This window comes from Drosophila montana, unplaced genomic scaffold (genome assembly GCF_035044405.1).
Source record: "Drosophila montana isolate Dmon_TW-CO22-7 unplaced genomic scaffold, ASM3504440v1 contig_3200_1, whole genome shotgun sequence".
NCBI lineage: Eukaryota > Metazoa > Arthropoda > Insecta > Diptera > Drosophilidae > Drosophila > Drosophila montana.
The window spans coordinates 3,798,576-3,825,706 of NW_026998080.1; the positions used below are offsets into that span (position 1 = coordinate 3,798,576).

The following is a 27,131-nucleotide window of genomic DNA, read 5'->3' on the forward strand; positions in this document are numbered from 1 at the left end:
TGTGAGTGTGTGCAAGTGCGTGCGTGTGTGCGTGCGTGTGAGTGAGCGGAACTCGTTCCCAGAGCTCGCCGCTCGCACTGCATCGAAGGTATCGAAGCTACTCTCCGAATGCAGGCGCACAGTTGCCCCCCCCCCCCCCTTTTGCCGCCCTGCACCAAAGCTTCCATGTGCGTGTTTAGTTGTTGCTCTATGATTTTTCTTCTTCTTCTTGTTTTTGTTATTTGTATGTTTACTTTTCTTTTTAACTTTTTTTCTTTTTATTTGTTGTTGTGCGAATTCACCCTTCATTTTTAACTCCAACACACTGCGAGAAACGAGGCGGGAATTTGGCTTTTTAAAAAAGAGTTTTGGAAAAAATATTAAATAGATTAAGTAATTCTTATAGATATTTTTATATATTTTTATATATGTATATATTTGCCCGTCGACTTTTGATTGTTAGCCGATTTTTTCGAGTGTATTGCTCGAACCACTTGCATCGCTGCTGCATCGGTTATACACAAAAGTTCTCTAACACCTATGCATACATGCATCTAGCTGCTCCACCTGGTTCCGCTAGCTGATGCCCCTGCTGTTGCTCTCTTTGGTTCAGTTCGGGGAGTGCATCCACAGCGAAGGACTCGTGTATTGGTGTTCGGTTCGAGCGGCTCGGTAAGATGGCTTATTCCTTCTTGAGCCGAAATTGCAGTAAGAGCGAGAGGCCTAAGGAGAGAAAAACTGTGCGCACGAGAGTAGCTGCTCCTCGCCCCCTTGCCCTTGCCCTTCTCCTTCTCCCCTCTGCTGCCACATCTGCTTCACGTCTCTGGCTGTGTTGACAGGCTGTTTCGAGGCTGCTGCGACTCGAGTTGGTGGCTTCTTTACGCGGCGCTGGCCAGGGGAAAGTTGAACAAAGAAAAGTGCGGGTCAGGGTGTGGGCAGGGTCATGCAAGGGCCTGGCATTAAAACAGAGCGCCAGCTGCTTTGGGTCGCTTAACGGGTTAGAGGCTGTGGTGTAGCTTGGGCTTTGGGTTTTCGGCTTTGGGCTTTGGTCGCCGCTGTCAGTTTAGCACAAAGCCATATCCACTAGCAGCAGCAGGAAAGAGGGGCAGGAAGCGGGGTGTGGGGTGCGTAGCAGCAAGCCAAGCGCTCATCTCGGATTTGCGCATCGGGTCAAAGGGCAAGTGGTGGCAAGTGGGCATATCATTGGAAAGGGGGGTGGGAGAACAGGATGTGAGCTCTTCTCCGAGAGTGTGCGATATTGACATCGGAATGGGGCGCGCTCTCGGCCAGAGGACAGTGGGCTGGTGAGATGGTGGGCTGGTTATGGCTGGTAACTAATAACCAAGTAAATTGATACGTGACCCTGCATTTAAATGCCATTATTGCCTGCGTTGGTCACTCGAGTGCTGCTCCTGTGACGTCAGTGGATCCGGCGATAAGGTAAGGTGGCCCCGATGGGTTGATTGTGGTTGCAGTGGTTGCTGTGGCGATGGAGGAACTGTTACTGCTGTGCTGTGCTGCTCTCCGCCAATTTGTGATTGGAATTTTTGATGAGCCTCTCCTCTGACGTATTGATTGACTCCACACACACAAGCACACGCACACAAGCAAAGAGCAGAGTTTTGTTGGTCGAGCGTTCTTTTTTTTTTTGGCATATTCTGGCACACCTGCCTCCAGCTGCAGAGCTCCTCCCACTCGCTTTTATGACGGCTGTCAGAGGCAGAGACTGCAAAAAGTTTCCTGAGCTGGCCCCAAATTGAGTGAAGTGCAACAGCCAAGTGGCAAGCGCAGTGGCCAATGTGGGTTGGGGACCTGTCCCTGCCACTTACTACTTGCTACTTGGTCGTTGTTTGCTTTTGCTTTTCGGCTTTCCACGCCCTGCACTTCCGCAGTAAGCGAGCGAGCGAAATAGCAGTTGCCACCCAGAGTACAGCAATGCGCTCTGTATCTGTATCTGTATCTGTGTCCGTATTTGTATCTGTATCTGTTTGAGCCACATAGCCCAGCAGCGTAGCCGCCCGTTTTTTGCTCTGCCTGGCTGACCCTAGGAGCGTCAAGTTGCCGCAACTTTTGTGCGTCCAAGAACAACAAACGTCTGGAGCTTCCACCAGCCCAGCTCGAGTCCTAACTGGCTGCTCAAGGAAAGTTCCTTTTGTTGTGTTGCTTGGCCACAGTGGAAATGTGGAAATGGTTGCGGAAATGAGCACGGAAAATAGTACACACGACCGGAAACTTGCACAAGTTTCGTTGTATTTCAGACAGTGGCAAACGGAGTCAGGCCCGGTCTCAGTTTCCTATTTCCAGCCCCTCCCGCCCCCGCCGCTCGCCCCCCGCTCAGTTCCGTCACTTGGACGTCCGACATCCGTCGACGCCGCCGCCGCCGCCGCTTACCCGCGGCTATGATTAAAGTTTTCCTTTTAATTTCTAACAATTGTGTTTCGGTTTAGATTTGGTTTTTGCGGTATCTTGAGTTTGTCCAGCTTACCCTACCAGCCACAAAGGCGGGCATATTGGCAATTTTAGCTCTCTATGAGCACTATTTATGCTCGATCAAGCTCTATCTATATATTTTCTGGGCTAATTTAAAATTTCTGAGAAGAAATATTAGTTGAAAGTGTGGCAATAAACATGCCAGTTCTGGTAAACATACTCAAAAGTGTGCGCTATTATTTTAGTCCTCTTTGCGTCACATTCGTAAACGTTTAAAGTAAAGGATTATACTTTCATTCTGGTATAAATATTCTTCTTTGCGACACATTCGTAAACTTTTAACGTGTTGGTTTGCACTTTTAATAAATATTCTTCTTTGTGTCACATTCGTAAACGTTTAACGTAAAGGTTTGTACTTTCATGTATATATGTATAAAGAAGAAGTAAAAATATGTAAAGTAAATGTTTGAGTTTGCAAATATGTTTTACAAATTCTGAAAACTGTAGATAACTTTTGAGAATGAAAGTTTATTGAAAACTAAGAAATATATTTCTCCAAACCAAGGGCTTTATGTTAGTTTGCTAGTTTGGAATACTAAATGGCAATAATGCAATATTCTTAAGCTCGGGTATAACTTAATTTCAATATCCAAGCTGTTCAACTTGTTGTCGCGCAAGGAGACACTCGCGCACTCCATATACAAAATTCTTGTGCATAATCATAATCCCATACACATTCACTCCGCTTACCGGATTTATATTGATGCGGATATATCCGTTGTGGCAACTTTCACAGCACTCGGCGCTCTCAATCCGCATTCGGTTTTCGAGGCATGTGCTCGACAGCCATCCTGGATGCATTCGTTGTGGTCGCAGCCAGAATGTCAGGCATTTAGCACGAGCAGGGTATTTAGACATTTGCCGTCTACTTACCGCACTCTTCAATGCCCTGCTCCAGCCCCTCCCAGCCCCTTCCATCCTCGCTTGGCATAGCTGCCACTTCGGACGGCGCATTCCACGCACATCCGTTGAGCTTCGTGCCATTTGGAAGACGTGGCCGCGTTGTTGTTCTTGTTGTTGTTGTTGTTGTGCCCGCCCATTTCCATCTCCACGGAACCCTCGGCCCTCGCATTACACAAACTTGTCGCTACGTGGTGTGAAAAATATTTAAGCGTGAAGTTTTAGCAGCGGTTTTCGCTTGAAGGCTCATTGTCGTCATCGTCCTCGTCTTCGCCTTCGCCTTCGTCCGCGTCCTCGTCCTCGTCCTCATCCTCATCCTGGACGTCGACGGCGGAGCTGACGAACATCGTGTTTCCGCATCATTTTTAACGCCACTTTTGTGTAAGCTTTGACTATGTGTGTGTGTGTGTGTGCTTGTATGCGTGTGTGTGTGTGTGTGTTGGCTGGTTGGTATCCGTGTCGGTATTTTTGTGGATTTGTTTTGTGTCTGAGGGTGTTTTTCTAAATGGCTTTTAAAATCTCATCGCCAACGTTTTGTCCTCGTCTCGAGGCTGCTCCTGGCTGGTGTCGGGTGTGGCAAAAGGACTCTCGTGGTTGCGTCTCACCCATTGTGAGACCATGTTCCATGAGCAAACGGTGAGCAGAAAGTCGCCACCAGGCTGCACTGCACAGTTGATTGTGTTATTGGTTTTGGCAATGACTTTTTCTTGCTCGGCTTTGGCTTGCTTTGCGCTTTGATTGTCGCCAGGGTTTGCCAATTGAAGTTGCCGGTTGTTATTCGAGGCTATTTGGGACTCTGTACGTTTGGGACCAGAACATTCCTTCGGCTATTCATTGTGTTTTTGATTTGTATTGCATGCTTTACATATTGAACTGTAATTGATTTCATAAAACGCAGAGAAATAAATTAAACTCAAAAATGTAATATGGAGAGAAAGAAGTTTTGTTGCAGTCTGCAATTAATTCAAGAAATATAAAACAAAAATGATCATCTGAATGATCATTTTTATACATTTATATATTAACATATTCTGCCAAATTTGTTTGTTTCCATTCCGTTCTATCGTATTTTATTGAAACTCAAGTAAAAATGAGTTTATCTTAAGCTGATTTTAATGCTAATGAGCAAAGTATTAAGTTTGTAATATTTCCTCATCTCTATATATAAAGCTTGACTGACAGACTGATTGACTGATTGGTGATCAAAGCATAGCTCCATCCGAAAGAGCTTGAAAGCTGAAATTGTACATTTAAGTTACATTGTGTGAAATTTCACCCGCAAGAGTGGAAAAACAACGAAAAACTTTTGTATGAAACTTTTTTATTAACTATTCGATCGACCTCAAAACCATTTGCCAGGATCTTTGATAACTTAATCCCTTGGTGGAAAAGGGGTTTTTAAAATGTATTTCTCTAAAGCCCAAGTGTCCTCAGTGGTAATGCCAGTCAACGGAAGAATAACATTTTTTTGTTTACCATAGGGTTAAAAAGTTGATTGCTTAAATTTGAAGCAATAGACTTGGATCGGGTAAGGCCGGGAAATACCAGCTAGTAAATGTACATATACGTATATGTGTATCTTAAAAATATACAATTTAATATTGCAACATTATATAGCATTGCCTGAAAAGTTGCCAGGCACTTTATCCACATTGTAAATAGAATTTTAAATGGATTGTATAGTATTGTTATATAAGAAAGCATTGCCAAGTTTTGCGTGAGTGTTGTATCATGTTTTTTTAGATATTCATTTTTGATCGGAGTTCGTATTATTAAGATTAAAGCTTGTTGAACTGCCCGTGGCTCAAAGCATATTCCCATTTTAATTTTCCCTTATTCCGTTTGTGGGAAGTGTTGTCAATGGAACAAAGGCTCTGCAACAAATCAGATATTAACCTACAGCCGCCCCTGCCGCTCTCCATTGATCACTCTCACACCTCAGCTTAAGCGAACCCACTAATAATCGAACGTTTAGTGTCAGTTCCCACCCAAAAGGAGAGCCCAGCACAGCCCAGGCCGGTCTTTTATCGCCTTAAACACACACTCACACACAAACATACACACACACACACACACACACGACGTATTGGCGAACAGCACTCATCCGATTTGGCTTGGTTCACACTGAACAAGGCAATAATTTCAGCTTCTAAGCCCTATTAACCATTGCTAACCGAATGGTGGAAGCAGCCAACCGAAAGGCTGGCAAGGGGACGTGCGGGGGTAGTTGGTGGGCCGGCCAGGGGGGGAGGGTAGCTCGGAAGCGTCTGACAGTCGGGCAGGCAGTCAGGACTGTGTTCAGCAATTCAATAAGCGGCAGGCACAAAGAATTTGTGTGCACGGCGACGACGGCATCGACAGAGCCAGAGGCAGAGGCACGCACGAACGGCCATCGGAGCGGTTTGACGGGTGGGGAAGGGGGAAAGGAAAGGTCCTGTTAGAGTCTTGGGATGATGTGGATGATGGTTGAACTGGCAACTGGCAACTGCCGTCGAGGCCGAGCAAATCCGGAACGAACGAACATATTGACAAATTATCCTTTTTACACGCATCGCCTGCTGAGTTGGCCTCGCCTCGCTGAGCGGTGGTCCTGGCTACTACCAATACACAGACACACACACACACACTCACGAATATAAACACACATACGCACACGAAGCCATTGTTAAATGTGCCAATGTGCACACATAGTCTGTCGTCGTCGGCGTCGACGTTGTCGTCATAGCCGACGTAGCCGTGGGCACTGCGCGCATTTTGTGTACATAAACAGAGCAGATCTGAAACAACAACAACAACGGCAAATGCAAGTGAAAGAGCTCCAGTTGGGAGTGCCGGACTAGGAGATTCCCTGCACGCTTTAAGCGATGCAGCTTATGCTGCGATTGTGCATCTTCTCGTAGCTCTGTGGTGGTTATAGCCTAATATATGGGAAGTTTTCTGTTCACAAACATGGCATTTAAATGTATGTTACTACCAAGCAGATAATTCAAAAATGTTGAGAGTCGATTTTTTTAAATAAGAGCAAAACCTTCGTTCCAAGTTTTAATTCTCTGCCTCTTATAGTCTCTGAGATCGACCAAGATGGGTCGAAAATGCCTTATTCAATGTGTTACAAACAATTGCCAAAACATTATACCCTTTTTGCCTATTTTGAAGGGGTTAAGGGTACAACTACGGCACCAAACCGAAGCAGAAGAAGAATCAGATGCTTTTGCTGCAGCACCAGCCAAATGCTCATCCGAAAATATTCTGAAAGTTCGTTTTGTTCAGGCGCTCACACGCAGAGTTTATATTGGTATGCGTGTATGTGTGTGTGTGTGAATGTGGGTGAGCTAGTACTCTCTTCCTCTGGACCACCAACTCTTCTTCGTGCCATTGTTTTACCTTGCGTTACTCTGGGCTCCTCTCTGGTAGTCATTCGCATTGTGGCCTTTTCTTCTTTTGTTCGAAAGTAATTCATATATAATCATATATGTCTATGTGTAGTTGGTAAAAACGAGGAGGTAACCGACTATCCGATGCTTATCCGATTTTAAGTGCATTAGGCCGATCCGTAATATAAAAAATGTTGAGCTGGTAAGTGTCAGCCAAATAGGTTTCTACTCTTAAAAAACGTACGAAATGTTAGCTAACCATGATTTCTTTAATAAATAACATAGATTCTATGTTTTCTAAAAGTTTAGGCAAGCCAAGTATTGTTGGCGTGTTCAGCGCTAAATTTTACAGTGGAACAAGTTAAGTCGTCCTAATTATGTCACGTATTCTATTGACTTTGTCATGCATTTGCCTTTAATATCTGTAATCGTATTGTTTTTGTTTTCCTGCCCCAATAATTGACTCAACTTAACCTCCCTCCTCCAAAAAGTATGCAGCAGCATTTTACATTATGTCGAAAAAAGCAACCGCTCCCTGCGTTTCAGCATTAGCAGCATCAGCGTCAGCAGTTGTGAAGGTGTTGAGCACATGAACCGCAAATTTTGTTTACAGTGCTCGCTTGTGGTTGTTGTTGTTGTTGATTTGGCGAAGCCAACCAACGGCAACAGCAACAAAAACAACAACAACAACAACAATTTGAGCGCGTGCTTCGTGTTAAATGCAAAAGGGGAACAACAACGACCTCAGCGATGTCGATGTCGACATTGTTGTTATTGTTGTGGTATTGCTGGTGGTGGCCACCATTTTGAGTCTTGCTCTCTCACTGCCTACGGGGCTGACAGGCCGACCAAACTAACTGACTGACAAGCAGCCGTCTCGTGCTTGCTGCAAGAAAATCAACCCCAGCGCCGCATGCAGCGGGCGACGACAGAGGCTGGTGGCTGGCCGTTTTTGTTGTTGCTGCTGGTGGTGGAGCAGCGCAGTGCACATCAAGGCTGGGAAGGCACTGAATGCACATGAATTACTGCACATACATATGCACAGAGAGCCGCTCTCGCTTGAATGTTATTCTCTCTTGCTCTCCCTCTCAGCGCTCACACGCCGACGCCGCCTGCTGCTGTGAGAGCATGGCCCACACACGCACAGAGTTTCTAAGCAGTGAGCGCTCTCCCATGGCGCATTGAGCGAGCGTGAGTGTGAGTGTGACGTCTTATCCAACTCGAAACGACTCAGCTCGACTCTCACGCGCCAGCTGAACTGCGAAACATTTTAGTCCTTTCGCAAACGTCGTCAGCGTCGTGTGTATGTCTTGGTCGCTGTGGCCACTCTGCTCTCAGACTCTGGCGATTTACCGTTGCAATTACGATTGGGATTGCGATTCTCAATTACCAGCGCGTGTGTTAAGTGCCGTGTTTTGTTTTCGCAGTTCTGTGCGCCCCTGCACGTGTGTGTGAGAGTGTGAGTGTCGGTCTCAGTGTCAGTGTCGGTGTCGGTGTTGGCGTTGGTGTCGGTGTGAAGGGCAGCCAAGCGAATTCAATTACAATTACAATTACAATTAGTGTAATTATGGCGGCCACTTGAAGAGTGAGCAAAGCGACGGTAACGGGCATCGAGCACCGGGCGACGGGCAAAAAGCAACAACCAGCAACGTGCACCGTGCACCGTGTAACGTGTAACGTGTAACGTGAGGGTGCCCGCAGAAATTTGAGATTGAGCTTGGATGCAACAAAACGTAATCAGCATCAATTCGTTGAGCGCGACAGAACGTGTAGCCAAGTGCAAATATTTCAATAAGGAAATTGCATACCCCAGACAAGCATCCGACCACCCAAATACCCCCAACTACCCAACCAAGCAACCGACCGACTCGCTCCTCAGTTGAGTTTCAGTGCAGTATTCAAGATTTCCCGTTAACCTTTTTCGCCATAAAGAAAGCGGCAAAGTTTTCGTTCTCTGTGTGCGTGTGTGTGAGTGTGTGTGTGTGCTGTGGTGTGCTGTCGCGGTCTCACTCTCTCGACAGTCGCAGCAGCAGCAACAGCCCAAAAGGTCTCCTGCCCCTGCCCCCATACTCAGCTGAACCATCGACGTCGTCGCGTAGTCAAGCAAAAGTTTCTGGCGAGGAATTTAAATTGGAAAAGTAAAATGAAAAGAAAAGCGCTCGAGTAAAAGTTAAACAAAGTGCAAAGTAAATATTAAATTAAAAAAAAATAACGGCGAAAAAAAAATAAAATATAAAACGAAAGAAAAGAAAAGAAAACGAACGAATTTGTGCATCCGGGGCAAAAGGAATCAGCAGCGGTAGCCAACTGGAAGAAGCAACAGCAGAGCGACAGCAGAGCAGCAGCAGCCAGGACTTGCTGCCTTCATTAATGCATTTGCCGAGCCACGCTGGAGGCCAAGTAAATCTCAACCTTTTGCACGCCGCTCTGCAGCATCATTTATAAAGCGCTTTATACTCGCGCGCTCCCTGCTCGCCGTCTCGCTGTCTCGCTCGCTCACGCGCCGCGCTTTATCTGCCTGCTTGGGTGTTTTATTATTCCGTTTTCTTGGATTAACTCAATTTGTTGTGCCGCCATCGCCGCGTCGCTGCTTCTGAAAAATCGAAACACAAGTGGCAACCAACAACAACAACAACAACATCAGCAACAACAACAACAACAATAGAAGCAGCAACAAGAAGAACAAGAACAACAGCTGTAGGAACGCAGCGAACAGTTTGGCAGTATTTCGCGTAGTGGTGCAACCGGATACAAGCAGGCACACACATACACACACACGGGAGCAGCGCAGCTCCAACGAGCATCCATTGCATTTGCATCCCTATCCTGCCCCCCTCTGTGTGCGTGTGTGTGTGCGTGTGTGTGTGTGTTTGTGTGCTAGTAAACGCCCGCCGTTTGCTTTGCCTTCACCTTGTTTGGATTATAACCCATAATAAATGATGGAATGGCTACCAAGAGGATTACCCAGCATTCATGCACCGATACCGATTTGTGGTGAGTCGTTGGTAAAGTTTGTCGTCTCGCTACTCCCTCCGCCCCCTCGCCCCAAAGGCCAGACACCAGCTATGAGCAACGCAATGGCATTGGGAACCATTCCGGATATTCAATATAAGCCGAAAATATAAAAACTCAAGCTGAAAAAATGTTTAAAAAATGCAGAAAGGATTACAAATTGAATAGGGATTTCCGTTATAGATAAATCTGTTGTAGGAAATGAATCCTGCAAGATAGGGTGAAAGAAGACAGCACCTACTATATAAGGTGCCTATTAGATTAGATGTCTAATCAATAGACTTGGACTCAACTCACAATCATTTATTATTATATGTTAACTGGGCTTATTTAAGATTAGTCGGACTAGATAAGATACGTTCAGCATAAAGCTCTGTTTTGCTAGGATATATCATAGAGAGCGGATGTGCCATATTCAATCAGACATGGAATGCGTAGGAATGTGTATCTGGATCAGATACATCAGCGGGCAACCTACGGCTGTGGCTGTGGGGCTGTGTTGACAACGAGCTGACAACACTTCAATGGAGCATTCCACAAAACGCTTTGTTCAATCGCCCCACTGTCTAAACAAGCAATAAAATTTCCGACAACCTCTATAAAAACACTCGACGCCAAATGCTTGGCACTAATTGTCTCTCAAACGAACGAACAATTCCAAAAATATGCGCCGCAGCTTCTCCACCTACTCGATTTCCTCGTGAATCTCCCCACGTCCCACTCCCGCTCCATGGCCAATGCTGGGGTGACTCTGTCAACGAGGGAGACGAGTCTATAAAATTGGGAATCGCTGTTGGAAAAGCTATAACATCGTGGCCATCAATAAGTTATTTTAATTCTCATTTATTTATTTTGACATCAAGCCCAGCAGGCAATTAAATGTCAACACGCACAGTTTCTTCTTTCTGCCCCAGCCTTGGGATATACGATCTGTTATGCGGTAGCTGGAAATCGGAATTTAGAACTTAGAATTCAGAATGTTTCGAGGCAAATTGTAATTTCCTTTAAATGTTTTTCCATTCTCGACGTGCTGAAGAATTAATTTCGTTGTTGTCGTTGCCAGAGGGATCAGCGAGGGACTGAAACGGAGTCGCTTGGGATCGCATGGGATCGCATCACTTAAGGCAAACAAACAAAAACCTAATGCACGGGTCGTAAATGAGTCGCCGCGAGCGTGAGGCGAGAATTGATTAATTTGTTAGTTGTTCTTTTGAACAGCTGATGGGAAGTGTCAGATGGGAGGAGGGAGGGGCAGCTACTGAGCTATTTTTCTTGGCTGCTCTGCTTTGCCAGCTGTTGCGAGAACTCTTCGCATTTCTGTTTGTTTTCTCAACGATTTCCGCTGTTCCATTTTTCCATATTTTGTATAGCCCGTGTTTTATATATCAAACAGCTTTTTACCTAAAGTAAAAAACATTAATTGTTTGTTCGTATGCCATAATTATAACCTGGATCCTTGGCTAGGATGTGTGCATCAGGCAAATGGAATCATCGATATCTCCTGTTTACAATATAAGAGAGAGAAAGATTTACCAAAATTTGTTATTGCAGATTAAAATTATTTCAATTTCAAAATATTCTCGATTTCCCGCAAAACTGAAAAAATACAAAGTTGGGTGCCATATTAAACTTTCTAAGGATCGGACTCTAAGCACCGATGCTATATATTCAGGGGGAAAAGCATACATACGTGATTTTGTGAATAAATGTATAGAAGGCTTGAAGCTGGGTATCTGCTAGTCGGGTACTCCACTCTCGAGCACTCGTACTTGTTTTCTAGGCTGGATGCTTAATATCGTCTTCTTTGATTTGCTGGTAAATAGCAAAAGCGAAATAAATTCATCAGACATCTCGGCTGACTTTTGAATGAACTCCCAAAAGTCTTGTCGGTGGCTTTGGGCGATTAATTCGTGTATCTAAACATGGCAAATTGCTGGGCTCTGGAATTAGTTTATTTACATTTGCATAACTAATCATTTAATTATCGGCTTTGTGCTGGGAAAGTCATTTAAAATTTAAACAACTGAATGTGTTTTGTTTGCATGCTTTGGGCCGAATCCCTCCGCCCGCAGCAGTCGGCCCTCCCCCGCATGGATGTCAAATAAACAATTGTAATTCATTTGCTCGTCAATGTAAATATGAAGCAGCTACATAAATAAATTTCACAGTTTTTGTTATTTTATTCGGCAATTGAATTATATGTTGCACAAACGACCGACCGACCGCCCGACCGCCGGCCCGCATAAACAAGCAAATACTCTCTGTGTTTAGTTAGGGAATCGCATAATTTATTTATGCTTTTATCGTTGACGTCCAAATTTTCGCATTCCGGGCCCATATTAAATCGAATACAAACACCAAGGGACCTGCCGGCTATTAAATGTCTGTCAAATAATCAATTTATTTTTTATGGCCAAAGTTGAATAGCAAATTTTGCAGATGGAAAGATTTTTACAATCGACTCTTGTCATAAAGTCAAAAGCACATTGGTTAACACCATAAAACGCAAAGACAAGCCAGGCTGCTAGGCTTGAAGATACCCTGTACTCTCCTAAAGTATAGATCTTACATATATGTTAATTAACCGCTCAGCCCTTGCTCAACTTTATTAATTTCAATTAAAGACGTTTATTGGAAATTGCCATTTATTGTATTTTACTTTTAAATAAAGCATAAGTAATATCCATGTATTAACATCTTTGCGTATAGATCGAATCAGGATTAGGATTTAGAAATAGAAGGCCTTTAGATTTTATGAAAGTGAGATCAATCCAATGAATAATTTATTAGAATTCATTAACAGGTTACACTCTAATTGGTTTCTGCCATCGATTCGAATAGGGTATGGAGAGGGCTTATGGATGTCTGTACGGTTCAGATCCCTTCTGGTGCTATTACTTGGTGGCAACTCTCCCGACAGTAGGTCAATATTTGCTTAGCCGGGGCAACAAACGCACTGAAAATCGCATGTAAATGATAATAATTTGTGTAAACATCGTGAACATGTGCGAGCATTTAAGCAGCTTTGTTCAAGGAACCTTCTGCCACATGCGTCCAGGCGTCTTAAAATAACAAACACCGACAAGTCGAAAGTAAACAGAGCCGCTTTTGTTGGAATACTTGAGCATTTAGGCAGCCATTGTAGCATTTCTCTTAATATCATCTAATTAGCTTAGCAAGACTCTTGACTCTTCAAGGATGTGCACAAAAGTAGCTACAAATACGATAAACAGCTGAATAAACGCAAATACTAAAATATAAGTTGACAAACACGCGGAATGGATTGATATACTTTACTTTGAATTGTTGTAAAATTGCTTAGAGCTTTAACATTTTTGTCAATAGTCAGTAATTATTAACTAACAAAAGACAGGCAATTGATACACTATGAAATGTGTAATAACATTTTGTATGATCTTTTATTGGATGTACCATCGATTTGGCCATTTTACCATCCTATTGGCGCCGTCACTTGAAGCAATATTCAGTTGGAATACGACAAGTGAAATTTGCTAGCAGTTAAATCGCATTAAACAAGTTTCAATAGTAAGCCAACAACAATAATAATGAACAATGAACAAGAATTGCATTTGCTCCGAGCAGCGATTACAATAAACTGTTCGCACTCGGATACTTGCCGAGCAAAACTGCTTCTAATCCCAAAGTGTCACAAACACTCAGCGTACTTAAATTGTGTATTCATACGCACTAGAATATATACTAGATATATTTTATGTATACATCTCTCTCTCTCCCTCTCTCTGTATGTGTATATATACATCGCTTCTTAGGCTACCTCTCAGGGTGTATACACTCTCTGAGGCTATTCAATTAAAATGTCAGCTCAGAATTGTCGCAACAATGTTGCAGCACAGAATTGGAATGCGGCTGAGAACTAGGATAAGGATTAGGATGGGGATGGGGACGAGGCATCTGTTTGCCTTAACTTGTGGCGCAACATGAGTTTGGATTGGAAATTAATGTTGAGAATTGTGTACAGGCTGACAAGGACCAAAGTGACGTGACAATTGTGCGACATTAACAATATCATCAGCTGCCTACGCTACCTACGGGGTCGAGGCCTGTGTCGATATGTCGGAAGCGCTCCTGTCAATTGCATGATTTTTAACATACTCTCAGAGCTGCCCCTCCAGGCGAGTCAGTAAATCTGTATGCCAATTACTTAAGCAGCAAACAGAGCCAGACCCAGAGGACAAGAGAAGACAAGTGACCAGCCGACCCAAGTAAACGATGTCTATTCCTGCTGCCTAGTCTCAGCTCAGCTTGGCTCCGTTCGGCTTTGGCAAAGGGTCAGAGTCATTAACATGCTGTTGTCGCTGCCAGTTCAGAGTGGCATTTAGGGGCGACATCTGCACCTTTCTGTGCGACACTCTGCAGCCGCGGGGACAGTCGGCGGGACGGGTAGACTGCTTTGACACCAAAAGCCAGCCCCGCCCATCTATGGAGTGGCAGCCGCAGAACATGTTTGTGTGCTTGTGGCAGGACTCGTTGGCAAGGACTCACACATGCAACGGCAAACGGCAGCGGACAAAAGTCGGCAAAGCAACCAAATTTAATACAGCATAAAATGGCATTTTCCAAAATCGCTGTTTGCTTATGGAAATTTTCGGTGCTGTTTTCTCGTTTCCACATGGACTGGCAAACGAAAAAGACAAAAAAAAAATGCAGATTTCCAAAAGTTTTCATTTTGTGGCTTGGGTTTTTTGTCAGCTTACATACGCCCCTGGCCATGCCCTTCGGCACTTGGAGTTCGTTTCACTTAACCTTTCTTTGGGCGCTTCAATTGGTACACCCTGTGTGCTGCATATTCCTCTCCAGATGCCCTGCGAGCCCCGAACGAATATGTCGACGTCGATGGACGTCCAAAAAGTTTGCACTGTTTGAACTTTGGTTACTTTTTACTTGGTGTTGAAACTTTTTAGTCCCAAAGTTTTCAAGTATTGTCCCAACCGCTGGGTAACTGACTGTGATTGGGTTTAACCTCGTGTGTGTGTGTGCTAGAGCTTTCTGGATTTTGGTCAAGCGAACTAATTTGCAAGTGTTCCACCAGCTTAAAAAGAACGAAGCAAGCAGTTAAGTTAACTATTTGGATTGGATTCATTTGTCATCGTTTCAAATCAATTATAACCCAGCGGATTTTGAAGATAATCAGTAAAATACAGGGTATACGCTTGTGTAGTTGTAATGGGTCAGTGAGAGCATCAATTATCATCATCACCTCCATCAGCATCAAATTGCGAGAAAATCCTGGCTTTTTATGCAAGAAAGGCTGTTGTTATTCAAGTAGTCAGTTGTTGAAAAGTAATTGTATTAAATTTTACTCAATTATTTATTAAATCTTAGAGAAATACATAAAATTCAAATATAATCAACGTTGCAAACGGGCATTGCACCAAACCTGCTCAAACTCGTCAAATCGATTTATTCTTTAACCTTTAGCCAATATATTTTATAACTCTTATCTGTTACCCAAAGTAAAACTATGAAAAATATATTTTTTATTGAAATTTCGGTAGTCTATCTATTTGTTATATATTTCAAAGATGTAAATGTAGTTCCTAGAGGCAACAGCTTGTACCCATAAAACTCTCAAACACAAGTAAAACAAGTCAATTAATAATACAATGCCTTTTAGCGTCTAGCTGTCTTCATATATGTTTTCATACTGTTTTCATTCCGGGGCTAATCAGCTTTCTTGTGTAATACCTAATACGATTTCCATGAGCTGCCTCTGCTGAGATCTGCAGACATGAGCTCAAGTTGCGTCCTCTGTCCTCTGAAGATTACCCGGTAAGGACAAAAAACTCACACTGGGACTTGTGGCTTGCAATTGAAAATGTTTGCTACGGGCGGGAATTTGGATAAAAGGTATAATGAGGGGCTGATGCGAGTATTAAAACTTAATTTAAAAACCATTGCATTATATTTGCATGTGCGAGACAGAAACACCTTGGGAATACGCGAATTTTGCAAAGGACTGACGAGGAATGACGTCCTCTCGAGTAGCTGCAAACTGAGCTGCAAGGCGTCACTTTACGCAACTGTACAAACAGTTGCACAAATAATAAAGAGCGCTCTCTAGTTGAGGATTGGGGACTGTGGGACTGTTGGGGCTGTGGGGGGGTTTCTGCTTGAGCAGGGCACTTTTAAGAGCGAAAAACACATTTTTGCACTTTTATAGCGCAACATCTTTTGTACGCGGCGTCCACTCGTCCTTCCCGTTTGCAGGGCAAACAAAGTCCCAGCCACAGGACACTCGCACAAAAGCAGACAGTCATCCTGGTACTGGCAGTGGCAATGGCGGCTGCCTTTAATAAACCCACTTTATTGTTTAGAGCCCAAATAAAATAATCCCCTTAAATGATGCCTTCGCATAATAGACGCCTGCTGCTTATTTTACTGCCGCTGCCGCTGCCTCTGCCGCTGCCTCTGCCGCTGCCTCTGCCGCTGCCTCTGCCTCTGCCGCTGCCCTCTTCATATCCTTGTTCGTGCCTGGGCGACGTTGTCGTCGTCCTTGCCAATTCGTGCCAAGTTTCTGCTTTGTTGCGCTCAAAACACAGTGGGCTAATAACGATTTTACAATGTAAAATAAAGTTAAAGTTAAAATAATTGAATGCAATTATAACATACAATTATAATATTATTATAAAAGCTAAAATTTCAATTTCGTATTTGTATTCAAAATAATATATTTCCTTCTTTTTTAATTTAACATCAGTTTGAAAGAGTTTTCTTTATAATATGAAATCTAATTGCTTAAAATAAATAGCTTAATAAGTATGTAGGTAATTTAATCAAGCTTTCTCCTTCACCTCTTGAGAGTTCCTCTTGGGAAATAACATTTAAGCTAGTTTTTACAAAAGTTTTATAATTGTGTGCATCAATATTTGTCAAGTAACAAGAGCTTCATGGTCATCAAGAAATCAGAGCTTAAAAGTAATGTAACTAAATACAAACTAAATTAAATTGCTTAAAATCTAGAAACAAGTAGTATTCAAACTAGTCTGCATTTGAAATTAACATTTGTTAAAACGAAAATGATAATAGAAAATAGCCACAGGTATTTTCTTCAAAAATGTCTTTCCACACATTTTAATGTGTCGTGTACCACTGTGCACTCGGGGTCTTAGTCTGAGTCCGGGTCTGTGTCCATGTCCGGGCTGAGCCCAGGCGTTTGCGTTAGCGTCACTAATGATGATGATTTTGTGGTAAAACGTTGTGTTTGTGCTAATCGGGACAATATTATGCGGCAGTAAAAAGTAAATGACTCAAGACAAGACAAGCCACGGCAGGGAACTAAAGTGGGCGGGCAGAAAAACAAAGACGCAGACACACACACACATACACACACACAGATAGACAGACAGGCTGAGAAGAAAACGAGAGATGGAAATGGAGGAAGCACACGGCAGCTGGCAGTCAATGGCAGAGGCGAAACAGAAACGCCTTTCACTGCAAAAGATAAAGAGCAGCGACAACAAAGGCGACTGTGCTAAGCCAAAGAAAAGGCGGGCAGAGCCGGAGCTGGTGCCGGGACGTGGCCGCAGCCACAACGTGGCGATTGCCATGCCTGGAGAGCGCAAAGGATAAACGGTCAGGGCAGAGGGTGCATGCTGGCAGGAGGGCTCAAAGGACGACAACCCAGAAGGGTCGGCCTCTCGTACTCTCCCTCGTCCTCGTCCTCGTCCTCGTCCTCGTCCACGTCCTCGTCGTCGCTTTGCCGACTCCAGTCGACGCGACTCGTTGCGTCTTGCTGACTGCTTGGCTGACTAATGCGAAAAATACGTAATTGCGCATAAATACGGGATTAACAAAGTGCTCGTCGTCCTCGTCGTCGTCTGTTGGTTGTTGGTTGTCGCCTTTGCCGGCTTGGGCTTTGTGTGCGGGTTTTGGGCCGCTCTGCATGCTGGCTAGCTAGTAGCTACCCTTGGGCTGGCTTCTGGATTCGCAAGAAAATTAGGCATTACAATGTGCATAAAAGGCTGCGAATGCTGATGCGGCTACTGACGGCGTCAGCTTGTGTGGTCATAAAAGGGAAACCAATTCGATGCCAGAAATCCTGTGAAGCATTTGCAGGGATTTGCGGAATTAGTCGGGCACAAATTCAGTCTAAGATTTGGATACGGATTCGGTCTCGGTCTCGGTCTCCTTCTTGGTTTTGGTTTATGTTTCGCGCTCATTGGGCCTATTAAGGGTGAATTGATGGCAATCCATCACGAAATACACTCAATAGGATTAAACAGATTTCAGCTGGACAATTGTGTTTAGTTTTGAATACGACACAAATAAGTTGCTTGCCATTTAAGCATTTGTTCCTAATCTCCTTTAGAGACAATAAGTACTAAGGACCTCCCTATACACTATACTATTGTGACTTGATATTCCATATAATTGGGTATTTGTATTTATATAATGGGACACGCCTTCCTTATACCCGTTAAATACATTGATTTTATATTTTAAAAATTTAACATTTGGTTGTAAAAGCTTCATATTTTTATATTTTAAGAAATTTTAACTCGAATATATCCTTGTAGATTAAATACTAATTTCGTTTTCGAATCTTATTTATCATTTCAGGTGAGTTTTCATTTCAATTCTGTGTAAAGATACGCTAACAAATGGCACCTACTGTAAGTATTTCCCATTCGAAGTTAACTGAAGCTGAAGGATTTTTATGGGCTAATCCAAGCGAAAAGGTGACAATGAGAGCTCTTAACGGGTCTCTCGTTGGACCTTCCTATGCAGCTCTACAGCCAAGTGCTGGTCCAGTGTGAACAAAAAGAGTTGAGCCTTAAGCTGATCAGGATAACAGAAGCAAGTAGAACAAACGACAGGCTCAACCCCAGAATTGTTAGAGCAAGGACCAAAGCGGAAAGCAAAACAAAGGCGTGACTAAAGGCGTTGCGGGTTATCCAGAAACTCGAAATCAAACTCTGCGTGCGCTTATCGCCTAGCCACTCCATGTGGCCTGCACACACACACACACACACACACACACACTGGCAGATGATAGATAGAAAGAGGAAGAGCGGATAGGGAGCTAAAGATACGGATGCATATGCACTTACATGAAAGTAGACATGTGAGGCGCGTTGAGGTCTCAAGGACTTGGGCTGCAAGTCAACTCCCAGCTGGGTCTTTGAGCGAATTGAAGGACTCGTGCGATGCACAGCATGTAACACACACCAACACACACACACACACACACACACACACACCTACACACATGATGTCAAAGTTGAGGTTGCAGTTGAAGCCCAAGTTGAGTCTTTTGGCTCGTCAGGCGTGGCATTTCCTCTGCACGTTTTAGCACAGACCTGGACACACACTGTGTCACATATCCACACATATACGTAGACAAGCCTGTGCATCCTTCTGGGCAGTCCTCAATATTCCCAGCACATGGTTGCATTAGGCACTTGAACTGCCTTCATTTGATGCTCCGTTCACAGGGGTAAAAAGGGCAGTGTAAGACATATGTGACCTTACGACTGTCTATGCATATTCCCAATCCGTATCGACAGACGAGTCGCAATCTAGTATTGCTTGTGGATGTACAGATGTGTAGTACTTATTATTGACGATCAAGATATTAAGGCAACCTTATACGGGAATACAAAGTATCCTCGGTTGAAGCAATCTCGACTAGAACACTCTTTCTTGCTCATCTTTAAATCTAAAGCTAATGATGCGAAAAAGATTAAGAAACCATATTCCTAATATAAAACTGCATCGATTGTATACCAGTTGACAAATGGGATCATTCAGATCCCTTGCTTAAAGGCATTATATCAAAAATGTAGGAAACAAGTGCATTTTCCACTGTACTTGTAGGTAAACCCATAATTGGGTAATTCAAATGGATCAAATTGCAAAGTGAAAATATTCCCAATTTTATAGGTTGTAAATATCTTGACAAATACTAAATGTTGTCCTTAAGACAATTGCCAATAGCTTCTATAGAAATTTAATACGGCTTGGCAGATGTCTCTAAACATATCTGCCAAACAATATTCCCTATAATTAAGCCTTAATTCGTATCGGCGATCATCTATCTAAAAAACAAAATTGTTGAAACGTAACAATCAGATGTAATGAAGAATGAATGCCACAGGCTCTTCCAGTTTTCTGTTGACTGTCATCTTTTCTGTCGGATGCCAAGTTCGTTTAGTGGTAAAATTCGTTTCAACAGTACATCCTGGTAGATCCCGTAAAACACGTTGCCAAATCCTGAGTATAAACCTGAAATTCTGCACCCACCAGTTAGCTTTGCGCATGTTTACACTTAACTTAGCTCAGTTCAGGCCAGTTCACGGCTTGAGGCAGCATCTACCTCTTTTTGTAGGTTGGCTTTTGTGCCATGCCCAGCCCAGGCCAGCCCGGGCGAGGGAGTCATTTGTTTGGTCCTGGCTGGAATTTCATTTATGCTCGCCATGAATGCGTTTTGCACTTGGAATGCTATGAAGTTGTGCATTTCTTAGCGCGCGTGCGGGGAATTTCAGTGTGGAATTCCAGCATTCTGGACATGCCGCAGACATTGTCGAGCAATGGCAATGGGCCACACAGGCAACAGACAGCAAGGACAACAAGGACAACCTGAAAGCAGCAGCAGCAGCAGCAGTCGCAGTCACCTATGCAGGAATTCGTGGCTTGTGCTACACAATTTCTCGCAGTGTCAGGAGTGGAGTGGGGCGTCTCCTCTCACCCGCCCACGCTCCAAGCTATTATGCTGGGGCACTTGTTTACCAAGAGCTGCTGCTGCTGCTGCGCACCAGAATGTGACTGAAAGTATTTAAATTGTGTACGAATGCGAAACAAAAGTTTGCAAACATTTTTCTTGCAACTTATTCCTGTTTGCTTTTGCGTGTCGTCTGCATCTTGAGCCTGTCCTGTGTGTCCTGTGGAATGCACTGGAGCGATATTTGCTGGCTCGAAGACAAAATAACTGAAATGCTTTCGGGTTTCCAATTAATTAAAATCAGCTCTCCTGCCTGGTCTGCTTTTCGGGTCCTTCACATTATTATTGTAAAGCCAGCAAATTCTATAAAATTATTTTAATAGCTGGACAAAAACATTTGCAATTGCTTTCCCTGTTGCTGTAAATTCGACACGCAAGTTTTAATTGCTACTTATGGACCTCGGTCTCGGCTTCGGAGCTTTTGCAAAGGGGCGTATTGTTTATATGACTTTCATCGAAAAGTATTAATTGCCCAGTGCAAAAGCAAACCGAATATTTGTTGTGCCATTCGCTTGGGAAATTTGCATTGTGGCACATTAATTATAGATTTATTTCTAGCTACGTACATATATTCAGAGCATTTATACAGAAATATCAAATGAAGCCTGCAATTATATACAAAACCGAATGGCCGATAATATCCGGAAAGTCACACAACTATCAAATTCGAAACCTGAAATTATGTCCATGGTATTTTTGAAATTTGCGTATGTACATGTGGAAGATACACTACAAAATGTGTTGCTACTATCGCCTGTGTATCGCTTTTCTATCTTCCAAAAAGAGTAATTTTCTTGGTAAAATAAAATTAATGTTCCGATAGAAATGGTTTTATAATTACAAAACAAATGCTCGCTATTATTTTTGTTTCGCTTATGGCTCGCCAATCTATCTTCCAGGCGATGAGGTTATAAAGCACATGTGCAGGGTATATTAGTTTGTCTTATACACATACTGGGGCATATGCAATTCGAATAATAACAAAGTATGCTGATATACAATTGATCTAGGAGTTATAAAGGGTATCCTTTCGTTGTGAAAGCTCGGCTATAGTCGAGTTGCTTAACTACACTGGTTTTGTAATCTCCAATCAGCTCAGAGATTTGTATTATGTCAAGATTATATTCTAGATACAGTTTACGCAGCAGCTATGCTTCTTCACTTGGCTCCCCACTAACGGTTAACGGTATTCTAAAATAGCTTCGGTGCTTATAGACCGATCTTTAAGAAAGAGAATAATGAAAAACTGATTCTGCGTGTCCAGTTTTTGTAGATTTTAGAGCGAGTTCACACAGACTTGATCATTACTTAATTAATATAATCAATACACCCTTTCTATCCATTGTTAATGTATTAAGGATACAAGACAAATTCATTTGAAAAATTGAATTTTAATTTATGACGCGGGAATTACAGTACTTTGCACACGTTACAATATTTCGAATGGCTAAACAGAAAGTAGAGACTACAATAGTGCACCATTAAATACCCTGTATAAAAACAGAATAACCAGGGGAATGAGCTGCTGTCCACATAGTTAACATGCCTGCCGAGTTTATATGCTGCCAGGTGGTCTGCGTAATTCGTAAAATTTTAATGATAATTACATTTAGTTTCGATTATATTATTCATTTTGGCCCAAAACTCCAGGTTAGTGCTTGTTATGTGCGGTAAATGATATGCACGGCGGCTCTTCTGCAATCTTTTGTGCCTCCCCCATTAGCTGCTAGGCAACGGGAACAGGACGCATAGTAGGGTAGGGTATAGGGTATAGGGTATAGGGTGTTGAGTATATGGTCGAGAACCGCAACAGTGCTACAGCAAGATTTAATGTATGAAATTATTATGCATATTTATTGTTGTTTTGTTTGGTTAACAGTTGCGTTCGCCGGCATATATTGAACACTCATATGTGTGTGTGTGTGTGTGTGTGGGTGGGCATGCAATCATATTATGATCCCCTGCTGCTGCATGTGAAATTTTGCCAATTTCAGTTAGTTAAATGTAGGCATGTGTGCAGCCCCATTCCCAATCCTACACCCACTCCCACTCCCACTCGCATTGCCTTTCCCGGGCAGCAACCGCTGAGGACGGCAGCCAAAATTGATGGCAGCATTTGTGCGTCCGTTGCGATGCTTTAGACGGGATTCGGTTACTGCGGTCCCCATGCCATAACCAGCCAGGGCATCTATTGGCGGCCCGTCGAGCGCCTTGCTTTAGTGAGCATCCGTTCGATTGCAGCAGAGCCATGTGACCGGGCGCAGCCATTTGGCCATGTGGCCATGTGACCATGTTGACCGCAACAGCCCAACAATAATTAATGCATGAGCTGCAAACTAACCAAACTCTCGTGCCCGGCCAAGTTGCTGTGCTGTGCCGTGCGGAGGAGACCGAGACGGAGACGGAGACGGAGGTGTGCCTGGCGGGCACTTGGTTAGCCTGCTGCTGCTTCCCATTGAGGGGCCTGGGGCCCAGTGTGCTGACCGGCTCCCATCCGAAACGGCAGCTGCTGTCGACGTGGCCACCTCCGACGTCGTAACGGCAAATAATTGCATATGAAACCGCAGTCGCAGCCAGCTTGAAGCAGTTGACGGTTCGTTCACTGGTCGCACTGCAGCCAAGTCCGCACACACACACACACACACACACAGCTCAATTTATAATTAATTTAGAGGCTCTTCCTCTTCCCATGTCGACCAAGTCCATTTCCTAGCTCTCACAGCTTCCTCTCCTTGCGCTCATTTTGAGCTTATGAGCTGATTACAAGTACATAAATATAGAAGAACATATGTTTGTTTGCTTATCTATTGCATACAGACATCCTGTTAGTCCTAGTCTGTGGCTTAGCTCAGTTTTCCAACTTAGATGGTTCCAGTCAGATATGTTCTTTTATCGATTCACTTTTATTTTATTTTGAGCTGAAAGCGATCTGCGATCTGTGAACGTTGAGTGTGGCTACAATGTTAACTAGATTTTAGGAGTATATATTCTCTAAATTGCATAAACCTTGCAATAGATCAGCATGCTACCAAAGTATACTAAACACTATTTAAAATTGACCTGTGAAATATGGTTAATAAGGTCTTAAAGTTGTAATAAACTAGAGTCTATTTATTCTGCGACTCGAACGTGGCTCCTCGTTCTGCAGTTTCCCTAACTTTCCAATTAGACAATTTATCTTTCGATACTGGCAACTATCACAATTGTCTTCCAGGAAAATCTCCAGAGATCCTCAAGATATAGTTTCCTTGCATTTGAATTAAATTACAATATATTCAGTATTATTTCAACTTTAGTTTAATATGTACAATTGAATGTCGTATATTTATGAATATTTATATATCCTTGATTTGGTCATACGTTGCCTGGCTTACACTGAATGGACATGTTTTAGACCCATCTAAAATACATTTAAGCATATTAACCATTAGAGGGAATATTCTGTGTCTGATTACATGGTGTCTTCTAGTCGAGGACTTGCAACTTGAGCATTCTAAGCTGTTATATTCTCCCTATTCTGGCATCACTTGAATTTTAGATCATTGCAACCAGGGCTCGATAATGTGCCCACGCCCATTTGGCATTTGCCACTTGCCACATGCCACATGCCACATGCCACATGCCTCATGCCGCATTCCGAATGGCACATGGCCTGGCGCACAATTTTGCAATTGATTTAATTGTGAATGTATTTATTAAATAAATTATTCATACTCCGCTCGATTGCACTCCTTGTGTATGTGCTGCGGCTGACCTAAACATGTCCTGGCCACAGCGTGGCAGGCGGCGACACGAGGGGCAGCTTCGCCGTTCGCCGTTTGCCGTTTGCCACTGTAATTAGTTGTGGTAGAATAATCGCATGCAACCGGCGACTGCCCCCGGGTAACCCCTACAGCTCCCCACCGCATCCGTGACCCATCCGCTGGCACAAAGGAATTCAATGCTGGCAACTACTATTTAAATGTGTGCGGCCGGGTCAGAGGGCGGGCGGGCTGCTCAATGTTTACGTGGTTGTGTAAATGTGAATCGCTGGATAGTCTGTTGGTCCGTTGGTCGGTCGGTCGTTCGGTCGGTTGGTTAGTCGGTTGTCTGGTTGGTGCTTACATTTTGGCTATTCGAGTGGTGACATTTTAATTTACCCGAGCGAGAAAACCAATTTTGCAGCACTGAACCAAATGCAATGACAACAACAACAACAACAAGAAGAGCAGCATTCACATTCACAGAGACTGGAGTGTGCCTAATTTATTCAACGTTTATTTATTGGCAGTTATGATTTGTTTTATGTGGTTTGGGTATTCCATTTAATTGACTTTGCGCAAATTGCATTTGCATGGACAAATTAACCGACAAGCATTTGGCGAGTCAATACGCCAAAAGAGTCCAGCGAAATTTGGCCACAGATCAAGCCTTGATGCTGCGAACTCGATCAAAAATTAATTCACTTTACACACAAAATTAAGTAAAACTAAAAATACAATTTGAATGTGTTTACCTAGAATTTGAAATATATTTATCAAATCCATTTTCTGTGATTATTACAATGAGAAGGGAAACTCATCTCTAAGAGCACTAAGATGGGATTTTGGAATACTTGAACCCCAAGCTTGGAAAACGAAAGTCAAACTTTTATGAATTATTCTAGTATTATATTATATTACTATATATTATTGAATACCCATACATTCGTATGGATTATAGGTCTTATCAGAGGTACATTTTTTGCCTGGAACCTTGGATATGTGACGTCCAGACTAAGGACAAACGATTGCATATCCCACAAAAAAATGGTGAATTCTGTCATCTCAGGTCTATATGGGTTTGTCAAATAACGCAAATAGTTGACGCTGACAAAAAAACGGCCAAAAATGTTGGCAAAATATTGATGGAACGGCGTGGAATTCAGCCTCTAGGAGTCGAGGCGAGTTGGGTCGAGTTGAGCGGAGTTGAGGCACGTTGCGTCAAGCCGGGCCACTCGCCTGTTGGTGTTCTGATTAAATTCGGCAAATATCGCTGATGCTTGCAAATCGCCGCTCAATGCGAAACCAGAGCTGGGCACCAAGGCTGATGGGGTTGGCCATGGGGAGTGGGAGGGAGGGAATGTCGAGGGACTACAGCGTCGGCCATGTTGAAGTACACAAAACCCATGCAAACAAACAGGCATTTCATGGCAAACAGGAGCACCGAGAGCAGAGCAGAGCAGAGCCGAGCCGAGAATCTGCTGGCTGCCCCACCCAGATTCAAATGGCAGCCAGCTCATAGCGCCCAGATCCCAGGTCGACCCACACGCAGTTAGGCAAACTGGCAAATACGGCGGCATTGGCATCGGAATCGGCGGAGGCGCCTTTGTTTGGTTTGTGAGCCCCGCAACGGCCACGGACACGGACACGGACTGGAACAGGGAAGGGGGCAGGGGCACGGATCGGGACTCAGTCGCTTTTGCAGTCGTTGGCATTTTATTGTTGTTGCCGAGAATGGGTTGTTGCTGCTGTTGTTGCTGTTGTTGTTGTTGTTGCTGCAGCAGTTTCGGGCATTATTTCGGTTTAGTTTGGTAAATACACATGCAGCACATGCCTCGTGCATCATCCCTTGCTCCCGCCGCGACCCTCCTGCTCCTCCTGCCCATCGGTAAATTTGCCTACCCAGAGTAGAGCCCGTGCCCGTGCCCGCCCCAGTCCTCCCCCCTTGCGCGTGGAGTGGCAACCAGCGCAACCAATCCAGCCAGGAGCTTAGGCAACTTTTGTTGCTGTTGTTGCTGTTGTTGCTGTTCCCCTGTTGGATGGCAACGCCACAACCAGCAGCATCTGCATCCGGGGGATGCAGGAAGGCGCAGGCTTTGCGCCCGGCTGCATTTGCGAGGCACGCACATAAAAATCCTTGAATGCATTTCGTGCATTTAATGAAAACTTCGACGATTCGGTCACCAGACTTTTGTCGATTCGAGTCGGAAATCGAATTCTTTCCATGTTTCTCCTTACTATAAAGTTTCTTTCTTATGCCAGCAAGCTATAATTATTTAATGAAGGAAATCGTTTTGATACTTACTTGATATTCAATGGAAATACAGGTAATGAGTACTCAAAGAACAAAGGAACTGTGTACACTTTACAAACTGAAGACAATTAGATTCTGACCAGCAAGGATAATGATCCAGATGATGATGATGATGATTAAATCCAGTTGCCGTTTTGCAGAGGGAACGCGACAAATGGTTTTCATTGTCGGCGGCGTCGCCAAGCTCAGCAAATTCCATTCTGGCATTGAATGCGAGTCGAGACACAGAAAAGCACCTGTGTTGCTGCTGTCGCTGACCTGAAAGGGGCGGAGCAACGGGGCGTGGTTGTCATATCTGAAAGCAATTTGGCCCCAACGAAACGAGCAACAAGAATCGATAAACTCGTTGGGCGTGCAATTTGCGCCGTGAACAGAGGTTCTCAAAAGAACGCTGGCAACTGCATTGGATGGGAGCCCATGTCCATGTCCATGTCCATGTCCGTGTCCGAAATTCAAGTTTCAGGACTTCGCATTTGCATTTTGGTATCCCGGCGATGGCCAAAGTCCTCGCACGGCTCAGCTCTGCCGTTCCCGGGGCCCATATCAAGTGCATCGAGGCG

General features: G+C 43.8%; 2 protein-coding genes across 9 annotated transcripts in view; both read left to right on the top strand.

Moving 5' to 3' along the window:
• px (plexus) overlaps window positions 1-27,131 on the top strand; it is a 98,745-nt gene that overhangs the window by 64,834 nt on the left and 6,780 nt on the right. Inside the window, exon 12 of one of the 8 annotated variants that reach the window (XM_064687495.1) lies at window positions 18,431-18,453. The exons of 6 other annotated variants lie outside the window; for them this stretch is intronic. In XM_064687495.1, the coding sequence (XP_064543565.1) occupies window positions 18,431-18,438 (8 nt within the window). In that variant the 3' untranslated portion in view covers window positions 18,439-18,453. Of the gene's footprint in view, window positions 1-9,664; window positions 9,738-18,430; window positions 18,454-27,131 lie in introns of those variants that run through there. One more of the 8 variants, XM_064687497.1, reaches the window with a different exon arrangement.
• LOC135432042 (pre-mRNA-splicing factor Syf2) overlaps window positions 15,123-27,131 on the top strand; it is a 116,686-nt gene continuing 104,677 nt past the window's right edge. The window contains exon 1 of the mRNA XM_064687500.1: window positions 15,123-15,132. The gene's annotated coding sequence lies outside the window, so the exon portion shown is untranslated. The remainder of the gene's footprint in view (window positions 15,133-27,131) is intronic.